The sequence below is a fragment of the Rhipicephalus sanguineus genome, chromosome 4, assembly GCF_013339695.2.
Source record: "Rhipicephalus sanguineus isolate Rsan-2018 chromosome 4, BIME_Rsan_1.4, whole genome shotgun sequence".
Taxonomy (NCBI): Eukaryota; Metazoa; Arthropoda; class Arachnida; order Ixodida; family Ixodidae; genus Rhipicephalus; species Rhipicephalus sanguineus.
In genome coordinates this window covers 109,257,965-109,284,881 of record NC_051179.1, presented here as the reverse complement: position 1 = coordinate 109,284,881, position 26,917 = coordinate 109,257,965, and the positions used below count along the sequence as shown (strand labels likewise).

The following is a 26,917-nucleotide window of genomic DNA, read 5'->3' as shown; positions in this document are numbered from 1 at the left end:
CACACACATCAGGATCATTGAGGCAAACGAACGTGGGCGGTGACCGTGAACTATAACAGCACACATAAGATGTGCATAAGATCAACACTCCTTGTGGCAAACCACCAAATAGCTTTTCTGCATCTCGGATTTCAAAGGAATAGCAATAAATAAGCCATCGGTATAGACTATGGGAACCATCGTAAAAGGCGCAACACCACACAACACAAGAGAAGACCAGACGAGCACAGGCGCAAACTAACAACTGATTTATTGAAGGCAGATCTCCAGGCATATATACCAACAGGCTGCGCAGGCGCAACGTCACAACAATCCTCGGAAAACATCAAAAATATCGCGAAAGAAAATCAAATTCAGCTTTGTAAAGCGCAATGGAAGTGTCGCTGACACACGCCTCACCTGCTTTCCTGATTAGAAACGCTTCTAACGTTTCACGAGCCGTTTTTTGTCTGCTTCTACCTACAATTTTTGCGCATCGGAAACGTGGTTCACAATTCGGGCATGTCATGCAATGGTCGACAAGATGGCTTCGCTCTTTGTTAATTAGATTTCTTGCGTGTTCCCTGAGCCGGTCATTGAGGCAGCGCCCCGTCTGGCCGATATATACTTTGCCGCAGGTCAGGGGAATCTCGTACACGACGTTGCTGGCACACTGAACGAAACGTCGTTCATGGTTCTTTTTGCAGCCTCCCTTTTCCTCCGCACAGGTGGTGCGACGGCTCAACTGAGCGAGCTTCTGGGGGGCCGAGAAAGCCAACGGCACGTTGAACCGGCTAGCCACTTTTTTTGATGTTTTCCGAGGATTGTTGTGACGTTGCGCCTGCGCAGCCTGTTGGTATATATGCCTGGAGATCTGCCTTCAATAAATCAGTTGTTAGTTTGCGCCTGTGCTCGTCTGGTCTTCTCTTGTGTTGTGTGGTGTTGCGCCTTTTACGATGGTTCCCATGTCTGAACACCAACTAGCCCAACAGTCAACTCTCTTAAAGGTATAGACTATGTTACGTAAGGCATATGGGCGCCGCCACCATGGGCTCTTAAACGAATGATTTTTTTTTTTGTATCCCGTGACGAGAACTGATAAAGCCAGGAAACGCCTAATACACCAAGCCAACAGTTTTCATGTGTATACGCCCACCGTAGCGCTGTTCGCTTAGTTGTTCCAGATAAAACACGGCAAGGTTAACAGCCCAGCATGGCGGCACCGAAATCCGTCCGTAAAATAGTCTATATAAAAAGGCGACATCATGACGTAACGATAAAAGTGAACACTTTCAGAAAACATTTGAAACGAATGTGCTGTACTTTTTTTTTCTTAGGCATGCCATCGTATAGATATAGCGTCTGAGAAATTCACGAGAAATAACATAATTAGAAGATGATAAAAAACAAAATAATGCTGCAAATCCCCGAAGAATCCGGCTATTGGCGCCGCGCTCGCACTTCCCGCACGCGCAGACCGGCCATGCCTTGTTTCAGGTTCGTTCCTACGAGGAGTCGAAGAAGGTGCACTTTTTCTTCGGGTTCATGGGCGAACCTACTGGGCACCCGAAGGCTTCGGCGAACGCTCGGAAGTTGCTGAGAGGCACGTTGCAGAGCCTCTGCGCGCGGCGCTCTCCCGCCGGCGCGCCCAGCGCGTGACAGTAGGTGAGGAAGAACACCTGCTCGTCGGTGTAGTCCTCCAGGTTCGGCAAGTGCATCACGCCGACTTTGCTCTCTAGCCCTGAGGCAACGGCACGCTTGAAGGCACGGTAGGCGGTCTCCAGTGCGGGCATGTGCGGGAACAACTGCAGTCGGAGGTCGCCACCTTCTCCGGCCGAGGTGTTGCCAGCAGTGCCGTCGTCGGGGCTGCGATTGAAGTATATTAGACGCCTGTCACGTAAGGCACAACCAAATTCATGTAGCTACCCATATTCACATAATATCTGCAGTTTTACGCGCCAAAACCACGGTGCGATTATGAAGCACACCGCAGTGGAAGGCTCCAGAAATCTCGACCATTTGGTGTCCTTTAACGTTCAATGACGACGCACGGTACACAGGATTCTCGCATTTCGCCTCCACCGAAATGCGACCGTCGCGGCCGGGATCGAACCTGCGACCTTAGGGTCAGCAGCCGAGCACCGTAACCACTGTACCGCCGAAGCGGACAAGTCGCTACCGAGGTGAGGGCTAAACAATGTCAAAATATGTGTACACCGTAGCGCACTTACGCAAATGCTAAGAATTTTTTACACAATCGATGTTGTTTATAAAGTGTGCGTTTAAAAAATTTTAAGTTTGAATAAATGGTCAGTTTCTTTTCAAAAGCTTAGAAACATTTGATGCAATATCAACTGGGCTCTTAGCAACGCTGCCACTTCTGAGCTCATGCAAATTATTACGAAACACCATTGCAACTCTGCACAAAAAATAACCTGAAAAATGCATCATGTTGCACATTTAGTTTCCGATAAAGCATCTGATTAGATTTGTGCTTGACAGTGCCTAAAACATATCTTTTGTGAACATCATGAAGTGAATAGCGACTTCGTTATTTTTTTAGGTACTTTAATTCTATGATGAACCTTTTCCTGTTACTGTTGTTGTTAATGCACGGACAGACGCCTCATCAAGATGCTTGATAAAATAGGTTCTAACGGCTGCGCCATCCGTCTTTTGTCGCAAAAGGGAAAAAAGCGAGGTACTCATATTTCTGAGTTCGGAATCAACTAACATTGTTACTAACGCAAAAGCTCCTCATGGTCCCTTATCGATAGCTAAGGCGACTTTGACGGCGAAAGCCTTAACGCGTTGTCTTCAATCTCGAAAGAAAAACAGCCTGTAAACGAAGATGAGCAATGAAACGACAAACACGCGATCTGATTCGCAACTAAATGTTTCTTTCCAACGAACCAGAATAAGTAAACAATCACTCTTGTTTTCTGGGCACTACGCACAAAAAAAAAAAAAAACCACATGAATCATGGGAGCTTTTGTCATGTCAATGGAAGGTGACTAGAGTATCAGTCAACCTTCGATAGCCTTGTCCCAGGCGGAGGTAACGATTAGTCAGTCACGTGTTCCATAGTTATTTGCCGCTTTAATGTTCTTCTGCTATCTTGCACACGTGAGATGCATTTTCCGTTATCGTTTCTTTGTGATTCTTTACTTTGCTTTGTTAGAGAACAAACTTTTAGTAGCGAGTCAGCGCCCGTGTTTGTCGTTCCTTTGCTTGACTTCGTCTTTTCGCGTTGCTTGTCGTTCAAGGTGGATCCACACCAAGTCGCCCAACTATCAGTTCTGATGCGTTGACTTCATATTATTTGCTATTATCATCCTCCTATTACAGGTGTTATGCCATTATTAGGTATACCAATGTTATCAGACATTATGTTCTTATCAGTTCTTGTCAGTCTCATCTATATCCTGCTGTCTTTACGTGTTTTCACCTATATCCACGTGATTCTATATGCCTTTGTATACTTTGGTCTGCCAATATCATTCATTATATAACCGTATCTATCGCTATCTATCCATTCAAGCTTTTATCTATTTACTTATGTCTACCTTTATCATTATCTGTCTCATTCTAGTTCTCTGTATCTACTGTCATCTATCCAAGCTTCTATTTACCTATCTATCTCTACCTTTAGTCATTATCTCTCTGATTCTAGTTTTCTGCATCTACTCCGTATCTATCGCAGGTCATCATCATCAACACCGGAGCAAAGGGGCTTAAGTTAGTTTTTGTAGCGCCCGCAGCTGTTTCAAGGCCAGCGTCTTTTTTGGTGTTGTGGCTGACTATGATGATATGATGAGGATGATTATGATGATGATGATTTTTTGCCTTGCATGTGTTGTCGACGCCGCCGGACGGGCACATTCCGCGTGTCATGATACATGGGAGGGGGGGGGGCAAAATTTGATCGCAGCGCCCTCCCCCTCCCCGCCCCTGTTGGTCGAGTCTACAACATCATGCTTCACAACGAATGAACAAAAACAATGAAGAGTCCAAGGTTCGACGAAAACTAGTCAGGCGAAGGTAATTCATTGAGGACATAAAACAGGCACTCGCCTTCTCCAAAGGAACTCAAACATATATTGACGTTTCGGGTCCGCTACGGGTCCCTTGTTCGCAGTGAAGCGGGTGCAATTGGGCGCGACTATGTTGGGTGGCGCAGATTGCGCATGTATATCTCGGGGAGGTGAGTATGATACGATGACGAGCTTCTCACAATGGCCGGAATTTGGCCCCTTGCTTTCCTGAAGTAAAGATGGGAAATAAACAGCCCTTGGAATACAACATCAGTGATTTTCGGCCGCTATTATCAGAAACCTGCGTTGCCGTAACTGCGTGAACGCATAGAGCAGATTTTGCGCCCCCTCCCTAGGTGATTAGGTGGGCGCCCCCCACCGCCCCCCCCCCCTGCCCCCTCGTGCGCACGCCTATGGTCGTGCTGTATACTCCACACATATGCGCGTGCTCGTTCTCATTAAAAAAAGCAGTCTGTAAGACACGGCAGCTGCGCTTTCTTTTATAATAATCTAGACAAAGCATACATGAAGACGCATATTACTCATCGAGTTGTACAGAATAATGATTTGGCGCGCATTGTATGTGTGAACAGTCGCTTGACTTAGCATAGCCTGTAAATACCTCGACTATACACGTATCAATAGCGGCTTACCTCACGGGGTCGAAATCGCACGCGAGCCTGTCCCTGTAGTCGGCCGACGTGGTTGGCCCCCACCAGGTTCTCGTACTTCCTTGAAAGTCGACGAGAGTGCCGACGTCGTCCAAGACACGACTCAGCTCGCGAGCGACGTAGGATCCCAGACCTCCGTAGTTCATGGCATACGTGCCGTCGCTGCTGTACAGCGGCGGCTCCAGGGAGGCCAGGGAGATCCGCATCGAGTTGGTGTAGTAGAAGTACTCGGCCAGCCTGGTATCCACATCTGCGAGCCGCCTATGGTAGACGCCTTCATAGCGGTTGCTGCCGAGGTAGCGGCGTAGGATGTTGGCGAACCATATGAAGTACCCCATGAAGCTCGTAACTTTGTCGACCACCGCGTCGAAGTCGCGGAACAGGTCGACCATGCCGTCGGCACCGAAGAACACGTAGATTGGCAATACGTCGAACTTCAGATTGGACAGCTTTAGCGTCGCCTCCTGCAAGGACGCTCGGTCGATCCAGGACAGACCCGCGAGGCCATCTCGGAGAGCCTGCACCAGCCCGCCCAGGAAGGTGTCGAGGGCGAGTCGGTTGGTGGCGTTGAAGCGACGGCGTAACCAACCAGCCGTGCTGCGCAGGCCGAGTTGCGAGTCGACGAGGTCGATGCAGGCCGCCTTCTTCGACAACAACGCCGAGTCACCCGCGCCGAAGCGGAGGCTCGGTGCCTCGCCGGCGACCCAGAGGAAGCGCTCGATGACGAGCCACGATATGCCTTCCAGGAGACTCTCGGGCTCCTGAGCGTACTCGGTGAAGATCTCGTCGAGCGCCAACAGAAGGCGGCCGCTACGCACCACGATCGTGTCGTTGAGATCCACCTGAACGTTTCTGCGGGCGAGGATGTTGGACAAGAGCTCGCGCCAGAGGTCACCACTGACCGCCGCCATGTACTCATCGATGGCGGACAGTCGGATCCAAATCTGGTCGGTGTTGGCGTCATAAGTGCGTGCCTTCAGGACTACGCCGTACAAAGCGTCTACGACTGCTTTCAGCTGCGTCAGGTTGCCAGTAGACGCGCTTGCATTCAGCACTCTGCGAGTTGATTTTAAAGAACTGAGCTCGAGTGTCCCTAACAACAGAAGAGTATGCTTGCCAGATTAATTATTAGCAAAGGTAAACGCGATATTACACGGCGCACAGAAAGAAACAAAACCACTTCGTGTTGTCTCTTTCTGTGTCCACTGTGGTTTTGCGGTTACCTTGGCTAATTACAAAAACGAGGCGGTTAGAGACAAATACCTCCCTTTTCACTGCTTGCTCACTCGAAATTACACCGGGTGCTCGTCGCATTACCTTAGTTGTATAAATGTGTATCAGCGCTTGCATTACCCGAGAATCTTTTTTTTTGTGTGTGCCTTTCCTTTCTTAGTATTATATTTTCTCGCCAATTTCCACCATGCCCACTGCAAGATGCGAGGCTTTATTCACATTGATGCTGGCGTCACCTAAATCTCAATAAACTGAATGCAGCATTAAGGAAGTGAAAGTCACGTTACAGTGCTCAACCCAGTCATATGTACGCTGCAAGGGAGCTTCGTGCGCGTCCACTAAAGGGAGGCTTTGTCTGCAAGGAAAGCTTCTTCGTGTATTTTCTGCCTGCGCCTTCTTTCTTATTTAGGGCTCAGTTCCCATTTCTGCACACTACCTCAGTCCCCAGCTCCTCCCCCTTGAGGGTAGGAAAGCATAAGCTAAGCGTACACAAAAAAATCACAGCATATCCACGGAGTGAATGATGATGAGTGGGCGAAGCTGCGGAGGTTCATCGGTAAACCGTGAATCTTCCGTGAATTCTGCCCAGTACATCATCACCGACGTGAGATCGGACGCGTTTATACTAAAGGTTCGATGAGAGTTATGACGACTTGCAGCTCACTTTAATTTTACATGTACGCTATGAATTTTCATTGTTTAGAAAACCATTGCTTTAGAAAACATCTGGCGTCTTTTGTTAAGCAGCTGGCGTCTTTTCGTTTTGCTTTAGAAACATCTGGCGTCTTTTCGTTTGGTTTTAGAAAACATCTGGCGTCTTTCGTTGGTTTATTTCATCAGTCAACGGTGTTTTGAAAAAAAATTTTATTGTTTAATCACGCACAGGAGAAATCTCACCAGGCACTACCTTGGAGGTAAACAATGGCTGCAAATGGGAATGAGAGACAGAAGAAGTCGGCTTTTAGCTAACACTTACACTTCTACTTCTACTAACGTTTCCTACTGGAACATGCCAATGGCTGCTAATGGGGAATGAGAGACAGAAGAATTCGGCTTTTAGTTAACGCGCACGCTGCGAATTTTTTATTGTTCAACAACGCACAGGAGAAATCTCCCACTGTTACGCACTACGAGGGACGAACGGGCGCCGCTTTAAGGAGCTTCGCCCCTAAAACACACAGAGCAGTTTCCGGCCTGTCGAAGAGAGGTCCCCTTGCCGAAGCGTCGATTCCAATGGCTTTAATTGTTCGACAACCATTTCAAACATCCATCTTTTACGAACTCGCCGTAGCGTTAAACCCACCGAAAAGACAGCGTTGGCGACGCTATAGTCCTGACAGGCTATGAAGGGGCGTGTAGAAACTATCCCAAGGGCAAATTTTCGAAGGCCGCAGACTGCGTTCCGAGTTGAGAGCGCCAAGCACCTTCATACATAAATGTACTCCAGGGCGCTAGTCCTTACTTCTGTAGCGAAAAGTAACGCTACGGTGGAGCATAAAGTCCCGTGGAGCAAAGGGTGCCTTGATGCCCGCGCGCTCCGCCGAGGGTGAGGACAGGCGCGTCGTCTGCTACAACGGCCGCCATTGCGAATCCCGCCGCAGCTCGGCGGCATGCGAAACGTGCTACACAAAGCGCTTGCGGTGCGCGGATACGTTCGGAAATAAGTGCACGCTAGTGAGCTTTCTCTTTTTCTTTTCTTTTTTGAAGCTTGGCTAGCTTTTATTGCTGCTGTTGCCTAAATGTTTATTAAGTAAGCATGCAATTCATGTAAGCTGACGGCCTGTGCATGTGTTATGCGCTAGAGGTAAGCGTAGACTCTGTTATGTTGAAAATGAATCCTCTTCCTTACGCCGGAAACGACAAAATCTAAAGCCTTACTTAATTTTCTCGTAAGCTCTGCATTCCAAATACACAAATGATCGTTTAAAGTATTTGTATACATGTCAGCAGCAGCAGCAGCAGTATATGTATCTGAACACACAAAATTTAGTGTTGCGAAGCTACCTAAGTGCGATTAAGGTGGCTCATTTTGCTAAGTTTGCAAACAATTTACTCGTTTATTATAAATGGCATCATACATATTGTACACAGAATAAATGGCCGAGGGGAAGTATGGTGCGAAGATCCTGCTAAAAAAATGAAAGCTTCTTTATCATTACTAGTGCTGACATTTCTTGCTCACTATCTGTAGCCGCTACTGTATCGGCACTCGAGTTGCACCTTGAGTTCTTATCAAAACGATGAATACGTTGTTGAGTAGTATGCCGTAAAACTTTGCATGCGCGCAGTATCAGTGCGTTTTTCCTTCTTTTTTTTGTATCTGCAGTTTCTTTTTCTGTATCTGCAGGTTTTCTCGCATGCCAAATTGCATGCGCATATTATTGTTTCCAATACTGTTTCATACTTTGTGCGGCAGATGCACGGCGTCATTTATTTGTCTATTTTAATAATAATAATATCTGGGGTTTTACTTGCCAGAACCATGATATGATTATGAGGCACGCCGTAGTGGAGGGCTCCATGAATTTTGACCAACTGGTGTTCTTTAACTTGCACTGACATCGCATAGTACACGGTGACACGGGCCTCTAGCATTTCGCCTCCACATAAATGCGACAGCCGCGGCCGGGATCGAACCCGCGACTTTCGGGTCAGCAGCCGAGCTCCGTCACCACTATATACCACCGTTGCGGACGTATTTTCAAGGCGAAAGCCTTAAATGCCTCATCAAACGCGAAATTTGACCGTCAGCGTCCCGCGTCTACGGCGTCAGCGTATATACCACGACGTCGGGGACGAGGGATGCAAAAAATCATCGTGACGTGATGACGTCACCATATGACGTCATCATGACTTCACAAATTTTGGCGTGACGACATGTGATGCCGTTATCACATGACATCGGAGCTTGGTCAAAAGTGGGCAGATCACGGAGGCAATGCAAAACCAGGTGAGAGTCCTGCGATCTTGGAGGCAATGCAAAACCGCGCTAGGTACGTAAGAAACTGAAGAAGAAGATGGCTTTCGCCTTCGAGTCCTCTTAAGCGAACGCATAAGGGGCCCTGTGAGTTTTTATTTCATTAACTGGTTTTCCATGACGCACTCATTGTACAACTTGACTTCGTTTCTCGTATTTTTTTTACTGACATAGCGTGTCTACTGTACACAATGCTTCCCCGTCTTCTTCTTGTTTTCATGCGTCTTCTTTGTATAGACGCTTCGCGAGAACTGTTTGTATGCGCATTCCTGTATGAGCCTTCAGGGCTTACATTATTAATAAATAAATAATGCTTGCTCAAAGAAATAAATACTCAATGTGTGTGTTTGTTTGTGCGTTAATGTCCAGTGTACAGGCCATTTATTTGTGCGCATTAATGCTGCGCTGACACAAGCAATTACACAAATAAAACGCAAAGTACACAGTAAAACACAACTGCCACTAGTCGCTTCACAGTGATCGTAAATGATTAAAAAAAACAGGAACTGCGTAATTATTTAAGACAGCACGAAAATGTAACCTTGAAACACAGAAACAGGGAAGGATAAAAAACATGTAACTGCACACATACATACATGGGCATCACACCAGTACAGAAGGCGTACTTGAAACAAGGAAAAAAATATAAAGAACAAGAACCCGCCGTGGTTTTAGTTATGGTGCTTGACTGGTGACCCGAAGGTTGCGGGATCGAATCCCGGCCGCAGCAGCCCCATTTCGATGGAGGTGAAATGACAGAGGCCCGCGTACTTAGATTTAGGTGTACGTTAAAGAACAACAGATGGTCAAAATTTCGGTAGCCTTCCACTATATACGGCGCCTCTCATAATCATATCGGGGTTCTTGGGACGTAAATTCTCACAAATAATTATTATTAGGAAGAAAGAAGCATCTGATCTGCAGACAAAGACGCATAATATTTCCATGATACATTTCAAATCACAAAAATCGCGAAAGCAAAAATCAAAGGCAGATACAGGACCAACCAAGTGCAGTAAAGAATGTTTGCGAAGAAAAATGCAGGATTCATGCACACGTGAACCAAAGCATTTTAAGCATGTAGCTGATAAAACTGTGTCCATTTATTACGCAAGGTTAACACCGCCAGAAGTTATCCTTGCATGTGCATTCGAAATACCGGCCGGAAACTTGCGCTGCAAGTGCATAATGTATTCTGCGGATGCCGCTTGTCACGTTTGATTTTTACTGTCCAAAGAAACCTCGTATCTTCTAAAATGATACAGCCCCCAACGTTCGTAGAATGATTGGTGCACTGCGGCACGCAACACCCGACCATGGTGACGGTAGCGAGTGCATAAAACTGGTGGGAAACGGCCACCGACCTAACAACAGCACGCGCGCCACACACAAGTGACCGGGCGGGGGATTCAAAATGGCGGCCACGCTGCCGCCAAGGCCGAGGAGGCGGCAACTATAGTGTACTAGAATAATTATTCTAGTACACTATAGCGGCAACTGCCCTTTCAAAAGCTGACATCACTCTAAGCGGGGGCGCGCGCATCGAGGCACTCTAGTGGAGCATAGGGAGCCTACATGACCGGCCGTTTTAAAAACGGCCGGTCATGTAGGCTCCCTAGTGGAGCATCCTCTCAAACGCCATCTAGTGGGTCTGTCTCTACCGTGCACTGCTCGTGGACGCTGCTCGTGCACGGAGACCGTGATCTCAGCCGTTGCTTGAGCTACTGGTCGAACGTTGCGCCAGCGTTCAATGAACGCCTTTAAGGCCGAAACATATACAGCGTTTTTGCCGGCGTTTCCTGGCGTTGCGTCCCTCGGCGTCGTCGCATCAACGCCGTCAGAGAGGGCGGCAAACCATATGAAGAGCGTTAACCAACGTTTTTAGATGGCGTTAACTCAGCGTCGCACTGTATCACCAGAGGGAATGAACCTGACACCTCGTAAAGCAGTGTACAGTTTCCGTCAATGGACCAACAAGATATATTCCTGATTATAGCTTTTATGTCTCATTTGCAGTTCTGTGGTGTAAAAAACGAGTCACAGTGCCACGGAAACATTTTTTTTTATTTGAATTGTAGCGCCGGCTATTGGCATTAAGAAGAACCACAAGTTCGTAATATATGGCCTCAGAGCTTGAAGCTGCCGCACATCTTTGAGGTCACGTATTCGGCCAATACACTTATTCCTGCTAAGCCTACCGATGAACTTGAGTACGGCTCTCGGAAAGAGTTCAAAGATATCCCGAGCGCTTTGCTGTCGAAACTTCTAGGGAACAAGCTAAGTCAAATACAAGCATCAGTTGAGAACTTAAGGGCAACACAGTGCACGGCGACGACTTATTAGATCCGAGGCGGGCGACAGCCATTTTGGCAGCAGCGACGACGCCGTTACGTAGCGGAAGTCGCTGCCAGCCGCACGCTGATTGGTTCTGCTTCCATCGAACTGCTTCCGGCGTCGACGCTGCCGCCCGTGATGTCTGGACCGTCCAGAGGTGGACGTTTCGGCCACCGTCACCGGCAGGGGCGTAGCCAGAAATTTTTTTCGGGGGGGGGGGGGGGGGGTTCAACCATACTTTATGTATGTTCGTGCGTGCGTTTGTATGTGTGCGTGTATATATACGCAAGCAAAACTGAAAAAATTCGGGGGGGGGGGGTTGAACCCCCAACCCCTCCCCCCCCCCCTTGGCTACGCCCCTGGTAACGTCGACGTCGAAGGACGCCGGCGTACGAAACGCCGGGAAAACGCCGGCAAAAACGCTCTATATGGTTCGGCCTTTAAGCTTGAAAAAGACGCTGGGTGCGTGTATACCGATATTGTTAACACATGTATGCCCAAACTCAGAAAAAAGGACAAAACAAGAAATGTTTTTCAAAGAAAGTGTACTTCTACCCTCAAAAGAAAGCACAAGTTCTTTATTTACTGCCAGGTAAACGCAACACTGTTTTTCAAGCCTTCCTATACGTATAGGACAATGGGCATTAGGGGTGCTATGTGCGGGTGTGGTAAGCCTTGAAACATTTCACGTGCACACCGACATTGCACTTCTTCCTCTCCATGACGTCTTTCACACAAATCACGCGTTTGCCCGGAGAAAGCGGACGGCACGTGGCAGCATGAAAAGCAAGCAATGTCTAGGCTTGCACACGTTGAGAATGAGGCCTGCTTGATGTGCTGCAGGTGGTGCTAGTCATCAGCTAAAGAAATAGCGATGTTAGAGTGCATCAAAGAAACGTCCTATAGGTAGGACACTGGGCATATATCGGTTAAAGATATGATTAGAGGGGACACTAAAGTGAAGCAATAATAGAGTTAAGACTGACAAATTATACTGTGAAAACTCTATTGTCATTAATTTTACCCCCGTAGATGAGAAAATCAATGTCAAGAGTTTCACTTTTAAATTTCCCGCCGAAAGCTCCGATGGTGGCGTCACGGATTTCAAAGTGTTTTTTTCGTATTGTGGCCACACTGGCACAACGAAATTTCTTGAGTCTTGTTACATCCCTCAGAAAACAATGTACTTCCTTTTCCACGATTCGAAACTATATACGTAGGCCCAAGCAGACGCCGTCAAAATCTATGACGTCACTGTGACTGGTCCGGGAGCTTCAAGGTGGCGTCGCCACCCGCATTTTCCTATTGCGCGGTTTCTCGCTAACCAATCGTCTTCTCGCAGCGAGCGTGGCGTTTTTGGGTATCGCGAAAGAGTAATTTACTAACACGAGAAAAATCGTTTTTCTCTTTAGTGTCCACACGAATACTTCGCGCAACGCTATTGTTTGACCCGAAGAACGACTACCGGACAACGCTCACACGGGGTGCAGTCTGGCGCAAACTGCAAACATACCGTAAAATCCTGAGCAAGCGCTATCTTCCCCTTTTCGGGAGTTTTCAAATATGCGCCAATGACCAATCAAGCGCCCCCCTTCCCCTTCCGCCATTTTCTTTCCTGCAGCAGCGGTTCCTAGGAACTCAAGTAGTTGTGAGAGTCTTTTAGATGTGTGCACGATTTCTTAGTACTTTTACAGTGTGGTGCCATATATCCTGAATTATACCCAACTAATCTATGCCAGTATTGTAACATCAGAGCCACGCTTGATCACATCCTATGGGCATGTCCAGCATTATTCAACAATACTAGGGTCGCGACCTCCAATGAAGGCCTTCGGGAGCGTTGGCGGACTACGCTGCTCAGTTCGGGCCTGGACAAGCAACTGTGGGCGATCCAGCAGGCCGAGGAAGCTGCCAGGAGACACGGTGTCTCCGTTAGCTCCTAGGTGGGAGCCCAGCCCAGCAATCTGCCGGAAATGAATAAAAGTTTTCTTCTTCTTCTCTCGGTAGGATTCTGAGTTGCCACAAATTCTCGGAACATTTGAAGGGCGTCTTTTCTCCCCTGTCATAATACATGAAATTGCACGCAAGGATTCCCTCCGGTTTAGCAAAAAGCAGTAAATGCATGCGTATAAAGAATTTTGTTGGAAGCACAGGTGTACATTCTGCTTAGAGGCTCTTCCGCCGCCATCTTAAATTTTCGTCTGCGACCAAGCAAGCGTGCCCCCTCCAGATCTTGTCCGATTATCTTTCACCATGGGAGGGGGGGGGGGGACGCTTTCATGGAGTTTTACGGTATATTTACACTTTAGCGACCAACGTGTTATACAAACGACGCTGTTTTCACATTAAATAACCATACGTATACTGCAAGGAATACAAAACCCTCAACCACATGGTATGGGCATGCTCAAGCACACCATAGCTATCAACGTTACTAGAACAAACTCAGTTTAAAAGCTCCGCCGGAGAGGCGGTCCGCGTGGCGGTCGTGAGAACTAGTGGCGCTGCAGTCACGTCTAGCTCCCGCGGCTGGCGCTTGTGATCGGCGCCGCCGATGTACGAGCGCACGTGGGTTACAGCGTCGTCTGCGCTATGTTAGCTCGTCATTTTTGCGACTATTCTTGACCAGGCTTAGCGTCTTGTACGAAGACACGTGCATGATGTACGAAGCGTAACGAGGGCCGTATGCCGACTTGCTTTGCGCCGGGCTGCAAGAGCGGCTACCGCAACGACGACTCCGCTTCACGACACTTCTTCGGACCTCCAAAAGACCCTACGCCATTCAAGCTTTGCATCGCAAAGATAGAAAGCTTACTGCGAAATGCAAAGTCTGTGACGTTCATTTTGAGAGTGACGACATTGTAAACCACTATCGTCGTGTCGTTGCGGGACAAGAAGTTTTGATCCCACGTGGAAAGTGGGAACTCGCGCCCGGTTCCGTGCCGCGCTTGTTCCCAGCACTTCCACCCCACATTTCAAAACCAAAATGTTCGGTGTTTAGGCGCAAATCCCCCCCCCCCCCCCCCCAAAACGCACGGCGTCCCGCGAAAGCCCAGTGCCCAATTTGGAGGAGCCACCAGAAATAGAACAGCAAAACGAAAGGCAGGCGATTACCTATATACGCTAATGAGACTGAGAGTTGCATCACACTGACATTCGATCAGTTGTCAGCTGTCGCTATGCCTTGAAAGCAGTGGATTTTCGAGAGATTTTACGACGAGGTATTGAACAAGATGTGCGGAATATTTTACACTCGCCGCCTCGGGAACGGGCTGCTCAGCGCAAAAATTTGACACGGTACACATAGAAATGACGAGGACCAGCGCTTGTCCTCTTCTTTTCTATGTGTACCGTGTCAATTTTTTTTGCGCTGAGCAGCCTAATGTTGGAATACCAACTAGCCCAATCCCACACTTTGCTTCGGGAACGGAGACTTACTTGTGCAAAAGATAATTGTAGTTGAGCAGTTTAACTGCGTAGTGAACGGCTACAGCACGAAACGCAAACGGCTGTCGTACAGTGTAAGAAGTGCTGCGGGCATGGAACATCTGCTCGGTGAAGTTGAAAAACTGAAGTTGAATACTGACGACCCTTCTAGCGACAGAGTACGCGCGAATAACTGCTCGGTGCTCACATCACGGCCGATCTGTTCGAATTGTTTAAGGCACCGTAGAAGGATGCGACGTAGAAAGATGAGACACCGAAAATACAACTATCCGCTGCAAAAATTGCTCAGAGACATCTATTCAATGTAATCGCACATTGAGATTTCATTTACCGAGTTCTCGTAAAATTTTTCGATTTTGGGTCAGTATCCCTTTAACCGTCGCGAAAACGTGTCTTGTAAACATTGCAAAGCATTGGTTATGTTTTTTGAGAAAGTTTTTTTCAATGAATTGTAGAAACATGAGTACTGTTTTTCTAGGACGTTTTTGTATCTCGAGTAAGTACGCTTCTTTGTACACTATAAAGGCTTTTACAAACGTGTTGGGTTGTTCTTGGTCTAGATAAGACGGCAGCGTCTAAAATTGTGGTGGTAGTTATAAAAATTACGCTGAAAACCCTCATTCGCTTAGAAACTCCTATGCTTGGAAGTTAAGCGCATAGTAGACAGCTCAAATATTGTCACAGGGTCGTGACGTCGACCAAGGCAGCAGTCAGCAGGTCCGAGCTGAAACTCCTTATTTGGCCGAACTTGTGACCGGGAAACTGAAAGTCAAACTACAGCAATACACTGATAGCGGCGGACAGATCGTCGACCGTCGATCAACTGACAAGCGGTCAAGCGCGTCGGCTGGTGGCGGCGTTATCTCTCGACAAAGCTGGAACATTCGCGTGCAGCGCGCAATCTTACCAAAACGATCTACTACAATCGCGAAGCTTCTCGAACACTGCTTCGCGGACAGCGTCGAGCGTTGATAACCGTCCTTGCTGGTCAAACCCGAATACATCAAAATAAAACAAGTGGGCGTGGCAATATAGACCGAACATCGATTCTTAGCCAATCAATGAACAACGCACGCGGGCCACTGCATACAGACGACCTTATGCATATCCACCTAAGTATCCACCAAAGTAGTACAATAAGAAAGTTGCCGCGCAGTTGCTGCGAGCAACTGCGCGGCGGACCGCAGCGTTATGCCGTGGCAGCAGACGACGCGCCGATAGTGGCGCAAGACTAAAGTCCCTCTATCTTTCAAAAGTAGCGAAAGGTCTTGATCCAGCCGCCACGCCCTGCGATAGGTCGGTTGGCGACACGTGACCTTTTCGCCTTCGCGCCCCGCCCAAAGGGTCCAGCGGCGGCAGCGCTGTGCCGGCGATAGGTACGGATCACTGTGTTTTCAAGCGTGGAGTGGGGCGATTTTAGCACGTAGAGAGTACTTCACGCGCCTCTGTCGCACTGTTGTTGCAAACTAGAAGCGTTTATGTACCTGAAGTTGAGTGGACGCAGGAATTCCGCGTTTGAATTTAATGTTTGGAGCGTGACGTGCTAGTATGTCGGGTCTCTATGCCTTCGGTTTCCTCCCCGCGCGGAGGACCGAAAAAAGCTTTTCTTTTTTTTTTTCGTTCCTCGTGGTGACAAAAATATATGCTGAAGGAAGGCCCAACAAAATCAGTCGCAAGAAATTTGTGCCCGCAGAAAACACTCGGATATGCGAAGTGAGTGATTTTGTAATGGTTATAACTTCAAGCAGCCTTTCGCCTGGCCGGCGTGCTTTTGTTCGTGCATATGCATGAGCATTATCTCAGCAACGCTATTATTGCTTCGGCATTCTTTATGCCGTAGATTTGTGCGCAGTAGTCAATGGAGAGTCACACCCCGTATCTCTAACACTAAATTGCTCGGAATCCAATAAAGCTGCTCTTGTTTTTCTCACCGAGGTGGCTTCAACACTACAAGCTCACAGGCAAATGAGCATTTGGGATTAGTTTTTTGCCACACCTTGCCGTGTTTTGCCGTGCTTTTGATATAATCGAATAAATAATATTGCAAGACGCTGGGAGGAAAAGACTGAAACCATATATGCCGCACCAAACATCTTTGCTGATTTGCCAAGGCAGAAGGAACGGAAGCCACCCTGCAAGCGAATGAGGGGGGAATCAGTGCTCACAAAAAAAAAACTACAAAAAAATTTGTTATGAATTCATGCAATACCACCCTGCAAGCGAATGAGGGGGGATCAGTGCTCACAAAAAAAAACTACAAAAAAATTTGTTATGAATTCATGCAATAAGACCCAATTTTTCAATAAGTACTCTTTTGCTCTCTTGCATCTCTGCAAAAAGCCACCTAACACAGCTTTTTTGTTGTAGTCTGGTTTTAGGGCCTGTACGTGTATACATACCCCAAATTTATTTGAAATGGCATTGGGTAACATTGCAACGTACCTTTATATCTGCGGGACACGGAGGCAGCGGTGGTAGTAAACGGGGGACGGCTTTGGATAAATGCACGTTATTAAAAACAGTTAAACATTAAAATGGGCGAGGCACTAGTGGGCATGCTATATTTCCTAGATCTTGAAAGGTACTCAAGTTGCTGATACTAGTTGCTCATACTGCTGATATTTGCTGAGGTACTCAGTTGCACTGCATTTGAGGAATATCAGCCCTTCTCCTAAGGGAGGAATGCATGAGGAATATCCCCTCTTCTCCTAAGTAAACCTCTTAGAGTATAAACACAATAAGCTTAGTTAAAAATACCGTGTAACCTTGGGAAGACTTCCGAACACAGACAAACACAGTCAAACCAATAATAGCGCGTATTTTGCTCTACGCAATACAAGAGCGCTAGGTGCCCGATGAAATTTCCGAAAGTAGCAGTAGGCTGACTACCTGCCTATTTTATTCGAGCTAGAAAACAAGCACTTTTAACTCACCCAAACACCACCTGTTCTTCAAGTTACGCTGAATGTCAAAATATGCAAAGAAAAGAAATAAATGCCCTGCATGACTGCTGCTGTGGAAAACCCGCTCGGAACCTGCTTCGGAAACGCACGCGTTTTATTTCAATATTTAACGTGCTCCGTGCTCGTTAAAGTTATTGTCCCTGTAGTTTGATAACTGATGAGCATCTTAAGCCACAAATATTAATAATTTAGCGGTTCAAGCGAGCACCGAGTTCGGTTTCAGGCGCCCGCAATATGCACGGGAGCGAGCGGCGTGTCGTCTGCTATCGTGGCTCCTTGGACCCCTCGAGAGGACGCGCGTGTAGTTGTCGCTACCTTTATAAATAAAGGGCCTTACCCAAGACGGAACTGCAGCGCCGCTAGTTCTCGCGACCGCCGTTCGGACCACCCTCCTCCGCTGGCGGAGATACGGTGCTTTGAAACTGAGTTTGTTCTAGTAACGTTGATAGCTATAACATCCATCGCACATTTCACCATAAGGCAATAAGAGGCAGTGCAGTCAAACTCCGACTCGATAGACTAACTCGAACAATGTCTACCGAGCGTGAGGGGCAGGTAAGGGTCGCTGGACTCCCGGACTGACGGCACCACCCACTGAAGAACGGAGAACTTCCCCACGCTCGCGTTTTGTTCCATATCAAGTATATTCTCACTCTCTGCAACCTCTACTTCGCCCTCGTTTGAATCTCTACCGGTTCGTCACTTCCTTCAGGTTATGAGCGACTTCGTGTGTACATAGGGGACACTGCTTGGTAGTAAACTTTTTAAATAGGTTGCAGCTCCGGCAACCATAACAGCGCCGGAACCCCAGGCTGAACATTCACGCGTCATATGATGGTTTAGCATTTGCTGTATTTTAAAAGTCACACGGTGAGGTGTTTGTACATGACTGGTGGCAGGTGTAATTTATATATAGAAAGGAATTTCGGAAATAATTTGGCAGGTTCGCGGGCTCCACCTGGTAGGGTGGAGGGGGGAGTGACGTATCACATCTTTCCACATATATGGTGCATACCGATAACTTTTTTTGCAGTTAAAGATAGTATGGGGAAATAGTACAGTATGTAGTTCCCGTCCCAGACTCAAGTGCCGCCCTTTTATTATTTATCACAGACGACCTACTGCGACTTTTCCTTTCCACTTTTCGATATACGCCAGTCAGAAGGACAAGCGACGCGTTTGTTGTACTGGTCTCTTTGCCTACGTCACGTGAGAAGAGACCTTTTGCAAGTTTACAAAAAATTGCGAAGACTGACCTGCAGTGGTCGGCCACGATATGCTCAAAGACCTCCTGACGGTCACTGCCACGTTTTCGTCTCTGGCGTTCGTTCAGCGTGCCCGTGCCGAAGAAGAAGGTGCGACCTGGTCTCCTTCGGTCGGCGTTGATGCGGACCGTGAACAGCAGGTTTACGTTCCAGTTCAGGGAGAGTCTCAGCAGAGTGCCAAGCGGGTGCACCTTGGCCGTCTGACGCCGCTCGGGCCACAAAAGGCCCACTGAGCGCTTCCACACGGCGAAGAGAGACAAGGCCGCCTCCTCGTTTCCGCTCTTGGGAAACTCGCAGGTGGCGTAGAAGGCGGCCGCAGACCCCGCTTCAGAACCGTATTTCTGGACGCGCGTAAGGGAGTCAGTGAAAGCGCCTCGATGACACCTTCACACTTCACCTTAAAAAAAAATTCAAGCAGCTCCGCTTCGCGGACACTGATGAGACATCAAAGCTGGTGGCCTTCCCTTCGTTAGGCTAACGAATTTCTGTGTTTTGCAAGTCTTTCAGGTAAGTTGTATCACTGCTCTTTATTTAACACTCTTTGTTAAGCTTTGAGGTGGTGGTATAGTTTTATTGCATCTTGACCACACCACTCATACACAAGTTTACAAAGAAGCTTCAACTTGCAAAAGCACGGCTAATTGGGCTAGTTGGTATTGGTTCATATTGAACGAGGCACCTGGCAGCGAGTAGTGTCTACCTTTCTGAACGAGGCACCTGGCAGCGAGAAGTGTCTGCCTTTCTGCAAGCTCATCTACAGGTACTGTCTATCTGTGACCCGTTCAGCATATCAAATTCTGAAGAACTTGTTAGTTTTCTTAAAGTGTCGAACCCCAGCAACTGTAATTTTTTCAGTGTGAATATACAGGACTTGTATTGTTCACTGCCGTTTGATGACCTTATGAAGAGTGTTAAGCTATGTATCACAGAAGACAACGATGAGCAAAAGTTCAAGAGCAAGTGTGGAGTGTCAGTTGGCACCTTTTTAGAAATCCTGTCGTTTTATTTTAATTAAACTTTTTTTTAATGGAATGGACAGTTCTATCTTCAAAAAACAGGAGTCTGCATAGGTTCCAGAGTTGCCCCTATCCTGAGTAACATCTTTCTCGGAATGTTTGACAGTAAAGTGGCGCATAGCTTAAGTGGAATAGCCACAAAAATTGTTCGCTATGTGGATGATTTTTTAGTGTTCGTCAGTCCGAATTCCCTTGATAATAGCGTGAAAGAAGTTTTCAATGTGTTTAACCAATTTGGATGCGGATTTAATTCACAGTTGAACTTCCGAAAGATGAGAAAATCCAGTTTTTAGATTTAAGAACGCATCCCGAAGCGAACCACGTATGCTGGGCATACATGCCACGCTCAAAAAAGCCCTTACTAAACTTCAATTCAGCACACTCAAAAATCGTCAAGATGGGAATTGCTATGTCGTCTTTGGGTTCACCCATTAAGAAATCGTGCTCCGATAAAACAGCAGAAAGTTTCTCAAATGAACTAGAAAGATTGAGCAGAGATGGCTTCCCGCAGCCCGTCCTACGCAAGGTTGCGCAGAAGCTACTAAAAGCAATAAAACCCGAAGAACAAGAAAATATTAAAATTAAGGAACCGGTAAAAAACGCCAGGCCTGCGCTGAAACCGCAGCACAGTCACAGCGAAAGCTGGAAGAGCGGCGTTTCTAGAGCCCGTTGTAAGCTCTCTTGGGGCTACAATACAAGTACACTAGAAAGGTACCCACTACGCCATAAATCACAATTTTTGTGAAGTTGCGAATCACCTACTAAGCCATTATTCGTCATTCTGCGGAGAAGCGAGGCGCCAGCTACACGTCTGTAAGGCATTATGTGCACTTTGTTGACGCGACGACTGATGACGATGAAGAATTATGGCTCAGCCCTTTGTAATGGGTTGGAAGCTTTAAACGGGCCAGCAGTTATGTAATTTGCATTGGGTGACGCCCGGTCGCTATTTCCCTCTACCGTCATACTGTGTAACATACGTTGACGTGAGAGAGAGACGGGGGGGGGGGGGTGAAGAACTTTACTAAGACCCCGAGGAAATGGATCATGCGCTTATGGGCTTCCTTGGCAACCAATACAAGTGCACTTGCGAGGAACCCACTACGCTATAAATCATTGTAATTTTTGAGAAGTAGGGCAGCAGGCACTGTGCCATTTTTCGTCATTCTACGGAGAGCCGTGGTACCTGCTAAATGCATATAAGGTATTATGCGCACTTTGTTGATGCTGTGCCTGATGACGACGAAGAATTATGGCAGAACCCTTCGTAATGGGTTGGAAGCATTCAACAACCTACTCGTTGCGCAATTCGCATTGTGTGACGCCTGGTTAGAGAATTCGCGTTGTGCGATGCTTGGTGCTTATATTACTCTTCTACCACGCTATATTGCATATGCTAATGTGGTTCCTTCCCGACATGAAGCTTGTATAGAACCTTTTTGCAAAGCAGTTTCAAGCACCGGCATGGCTCAGAGGTTGAATACTGGGCTCCCACGCAGAGGGCCCTGGTTCGAACCTCGTTCCTTCCTGGAATTTTTTCTTATTTCGTTTTTTTTTCTTATTTCGGGCGATACTGGTTACGGACACCGACGGCGGCGGCGGACAACTACGGCACCAAAAACGGCCGGTGAAATGATCTCATAACAGCTTTCGCTGTAAAAAGCCCTCCGTCATCCCCTACATACACAGACTGTCCCATGGCTTAAAAAACGTGGCCAATAGGTATGACGTCGGGGTAGTATTTTCGGCACTTAACAAGTTAAACAACTTGTGTGGCCGAATAGATAGGCAACTAGCGCAAAATAAAACAGGCCAAAAACGACGAGGATGTGGAGTGAATCATCCGCAGCCATAGGTAAAATTTGAAACAGGCGTTGTGTATTTGGTACCATTGTCCTGTGGTCGCATTTACGTAGGACAAACGGGAAGATGTGTTAATACCAGGCTGCAAGAACACAGAAGATCGTTGGATAAAGAAGATAGTTCACACATGCCCAAACATTGCAGCTCGTGCGGTTGCACCCCAATTTTTTGTGATGCCACTATTTTATCTCAGCACCCAGATCAGATCACCAGAGAGCTGATAGAGGCGTTTCACATTAGGAGATGTGGGGAAAAATACGTGAGTGCGCCCTCCGTAACATTAACTGACAATTAATTTTCGTATCTCATCAGCACACTGAGGGTCTGATATGAAGCAGATGTATCTACACTGTAAACGAAAATGTACCCAGCTGGGAGGTCTTGGGGGATGATGCTCCCGCCTAACTCCGCTGACCTCTCCCCAACTCGAACACATCGGAATTTGCCGGAGTATATACGTTCTTTCACCGCCGTTCTCCTCCCGCGGCCGATGGATGGGAGGAAAAAGGCGCCCATTCCCTGAATATACTCCGGTGCACGCGCCGCAAATACGTCGGCGGCATCGCTCAGCGACGTTCATTGGCTGCTGGAGGAGTGACGTAGGCAGCCTCGCCGGCCGACCGGTTTCCACCAACACCTCCTAGGCAGGTTTTCAGGCCTGCGAGCAAGAATTTGACGACGCAAGCCGCCGGCCGTCCAACCCGTCCGACGAGTTCGCTTGCCTTGCATTCCAATCCCCTGTCTCCCTAGTGACCCGGCCTGAAGCGCGTGTGTCCGCGTCATAGTGCAGCGAGGATTGTCCGAAGCCTTCGGCCGCGTTCGGAAAAAGGAAATCGTCCCATGCACCTTGCGGACATTACAAGCGACTACAAGCGTCAACGAAGGTTGTCATCTCATCGACAACAGCAAGTTGCGGTGCCCTAATCGCGTGATGGTGCCGTGCAGCAAACGACACATTGTGATCTCGCGAGTGGCGAACAAGCGGACGGTCGCGGGTGCGGCGCAAACCTGGTGAGTGAGCTCTTGTTGAATTATCTGCGTCATTTTTCTCGAAAAGTGCTAAAATTAGGTACTGTTATGCTCATAACCAAAGAGATTACGAAGACTAGGTTGGCATAACAGGATGGCAGTACAAAAATGCAGCGGAAATTTAGAAAACGCATTGTTTGGACTAGGTGTTCTTTTTTTTTTAATATGGATAACTGCGGTAACTTAAACACAGCACTGTAATATTCGGAGCGCGGAGTGACCCTAGCGATATGCATTCATGGAAAACATCATAGTTGTGGGTTAATTCAATAAAGAGTTATTAAGTGATAAGTAAATCTAATTGGTAAAGAGATATTGTTGGCCTGGTTAGTATAAATAAAAGGTAATTTTTGTCCGCTTTCGATATTAATATACGCCAGGTCGGGGTCTATCATTAAGTGTTAATATTCTTGATCTTTCATATAAACGGAACTAATAGGACATGAAAAACTGAAACCAGTATTAATTTTGTATATATTTAGCGAATTGAGCTAGAGAAATGTGTTTGGTACAGATTTTTAGAACGCATATACGTGCTCATTTTGGCGAAAAAATTATTTCATATGATAAGTGGCATCCGAAATATCAATGTAGGAATGTAATTGACACTTCGGAGAATATGGTCCGTCCATAAAAGAAAGGGAGAGAGGGGTGTCGAGACCAGTTTGTGGGTCACGGGGAATGCGAAAGGAAGGCAGGGGTCGCTTGGCACAGAAACGGGTTGGGGGTGGAGGCGCGGACTAATGGCATGTGAGTGCCAGAAAGGAGCAGGCGCTTGCTGCGGGGACGCGGTTAACGCGGTGCTGGATGTTGGCTGCGCTTCATTGTGCTCTCGTCGCCTGTGTCCTGCGCTGCCGAAAGGCCCCGGGAACCAAGCCCGAGCAGACAGGCTGAACTGCAGGCGGCACAAACAGCTATGCAAACAGGGATAAAGCTGGGGAGTAGATCTAGTTCCATCGTTCCCGTCTGCAATCGCCGTCGCCGACGGCCTTGTTCGCGCACCGGCCGCCAACGACGGCCCTCGTTGCATCCAGGGGCGGATCCAGGTGCCAACTTTGGGGGGGGCGGTTCCTTCATATGACCGGGGGGGGGGGGGTTGTAGGGTAGGGATGAGGAGAGACAGGCACTGCAGGCAGGCGGGGGGGTAGGGCTGACACATGCTTTGGGGGGGGGGGCGATCGCCCCTACCGCCCCCCCTCTGGATCCGCCACTGGTTGCATCAAGCTACATGAAATACATAGACTGAAGATAGCTGTTGAAATATTAGAATCCGCGACGCATCGAAAAGAAAATGAAAGCAAAACGGGAACAGGAGTTTGCGCGATGTACACCGGAGGAACAACATGTGCGATCGGCGAAGCATTGCGTAAAGAAAGCCGAAGATCGAATAAGAGACGTAGGATATCCTTTTCAAATGTTGGGAGACAATGTTAACATGTAGACAGAATAACAAGGTATTAAATATTCGGCAGATCCCACGCCTTGTGGGAATCGGTTTCATGCGAAGCAGTGAGCGAGGCTGCATTTTTTTTTTTGTTGGGCCAAGCGTTACGAGGTGGATCGACGTGTTTTTCTAAGTGCAGTAGTTGTGTACACATCGTCGTCTTACCAGGCAATAACTATTTTGAAAAATGTCCGTTACGAAAAGTTTCATGACAGAGCGGGCGCAGCAAATTAAGAAAGGAAGGTACAACGCCAACTTGCCTCGAAGCCTGTTTTGGAAAGCAGAATAGAGGAACGCTTTTCTTATGGAGCGGTCGTAAGCATAAAACTGGAAGCGCCTAATATGCGGGAAGTAGGATGATAAGAACAGATTGAAATGCAACTGTAATAACCAGTAATGATATTTTATAAAATTAGCAAGTTAATGGGGAGAGGCATTCGTGATACTTTCGTCGAGAGTACTGAAATTCGCTCATTTTAGTGAAAAAGAAAGTTTTGAAAGGCTGAGCAGAAGTAGAGGTATCGATTTATAATTGTATGGAAAAGTTTCGCGCGTTTTGCACTTTGCTCGCGGCGCGGAGGTGTGTTTTTATCATAGAGCGGCTGGCTGACACCAGAGTACGTGGGATGTGCTTCTTTATATTGACTTCTTTGTGATATTGTGTACTTTGTGTGGTCCGTTTAATTAGTGCTGCTCTGTCAAACTTTGTCGTTAATTTTAGTATTGACTATGCTGTAAGAACCTGGGTGTTCTCATGGACTGCCACCCTGTATGTAATTTAATGAGTATCTGTGGCTTCAGTGTCCTCAGTTTTCGTGTTTGTGGCATGACTTAGTTCTCATGTACTACTTTTTTGCTAAATTATGCAGGAAGAAATCAGCTGAATCCTTGCGTCGTCAATGAATCTGATGGATGGTCCGTCGTGGATGGTTTCCGGCGACTACGCTTCCTTCGTTTGTTGTGCATTCTTTTGCAGCATTCTGGGCTTCATTTCGACACGCTGCGCTTAAAACTTGAGCGCTGGTGGTTTCACGTGATCTGACTTCTGCTTTGTTTTTTTGGTGGCCTTTTGCATATTTGTTTCTCGTATTGCTTTCCCAAATGCTGGCTCATGAACAGAAAACTGCAGCTTATTGTGAATAAATGAAATAATAAAAACTCACGTGTTCTCTTGACTTTCATCTGCTAGAGGTCTGTGGATAAAAGTACACAGTGACTCTGCAGTGTTTTGATGACAATTCCCTTATGTAACTAACGCGTGACACGATCAGCATAGAGTGAAGAAAGTGTAGCAGCGAAGCAAAGAGAAGAATACTCCCAATGCATCTCACTGAAATTCCGTCCGGACGGAGTAAGGAGATTCGTAAAATACTCCGGAGGTGACACGAAAACACTCCGGATAGCCGGAGTGAAACAACGGCGAAAAATACTCCGAAGGTGCCACGCAGTCACTCCGGCCAGCCGGAGTGAAAGAACGGCAAAAAATATTCCGGAGGTGCCGCGCAAAAACTCCGGCCAGCCGGAGTAAAAGAACAGTGAAAAATACTCCAAAGATGCCACGCAATAACTCCGGCCAGCCGGAGTGAAGGAGCGGCAGAAACACTCCGGAGGCGCCACGCAATAACTCCGGCCAGCCGGAGTAAATGCTTTACTCCGGAAGTCCGGAGTATAAAAAACTCCGAATGGGGGGGTCGCTAGAGGACAAGCATTTTACTCCCACCTGGGAGTACTTTTTTTTTACAGTGTAGCCACACGTGTATATTTTGGTTTTTTCTTTATCTCCCTCTCTTTTTTTGCTGTTTTACTAGCCAAGTCATGTGACAGGAGTGATATATATGTACGCGCTTTCTTTCCAATCAACTATAGTTGCGAGTAGGCGCTTGTGTTGTTCGCGTGGTTTCCACCGTATCATTTCCATATCAATCATCTCCATGCTGCTTCATTCGTTATGACTGCGGTTCGCCCATAGTAACTAACGCCACATTCACTCGCGGTAATACTTGCGGAAACTTTACGTAGGGCGATCAGTGCGAACTTAACGGTATGTTATCAACGGATGTGCGCACCGTCAGTTCCTTGTAGGTCACTCGTTGGGCCTGCAGGCGCATCACGCTGGCGATGGGCACACTGTACAGGCGATTCCAATTTCCGCACGTGTGCGCGTAAAAGTCATCGCACGGTGAAACGCTCAGGTCCCTGGTCAGTGCCAGGTTGTAGCCATGCTTCCGGCAACCCTGGGAAATGAGGGCAGCGCTGTAGTGATCGCGACAGCGATCGTTGTCATCATCTTCATCATGGTTATTAGTGATCGTGTTGTTCACAACCTCCTCGTTTTAAAGTTATGTTTCCGATGCACAAACCGAAGATCGATAGCGGCGAATTATGTTCCTTTTACTGATAACCCCTCGGCATCATTTTGTACATTCGCTACATGTGAAAGGCACATCTTCAAGATATCTCCAATTGCCCCTCTTTTGCACCGCCTAAAATGTCGAGTGGACAACAAACGTGAGCCCAAAAATCAAGTTGGCACTTCGCTCACAAAAAGAAAGCTTTGCTTGGCGCAATCGGCACTGCACATATAAATGTTTTACTGCAGCGATGAACATCAGGAGAAAAAAATGAGAGGGCGACCATTATCTTTACATTTGGTGGTCCCAT

The 26,917-nt window shown here is 47.4% G+C and overlaps 1 protein-coding gene across 1 annotated transcript; it reads right to left on the bottom strand.

Annotated features, from left to right (window-relative positions):
- Positions 1-1,484: 1,484 nt before the first annotated feature.
- On the bottom strand, positions 1,485-26,917 carry LOC119391496 (membrane metallo-endopeptidase-like 1). Its single transcript, XM_037659172.1, has 5 exons — positions 26,903-26,917; positions 26,323-26,490; positions 18,896-19,245; positions 4,668-5,741; positions 1,485-1,869 (listed from the first exon to the last, which is right to left on the bottom strand). The coding sequence occupies exons 1-5, from the start codon at positions 26,915-26,917 to the stop codon at positions 1,485-1,487; spliced, it is 1,992 nt and encodes a 663-aa protein (XP_037515100.1).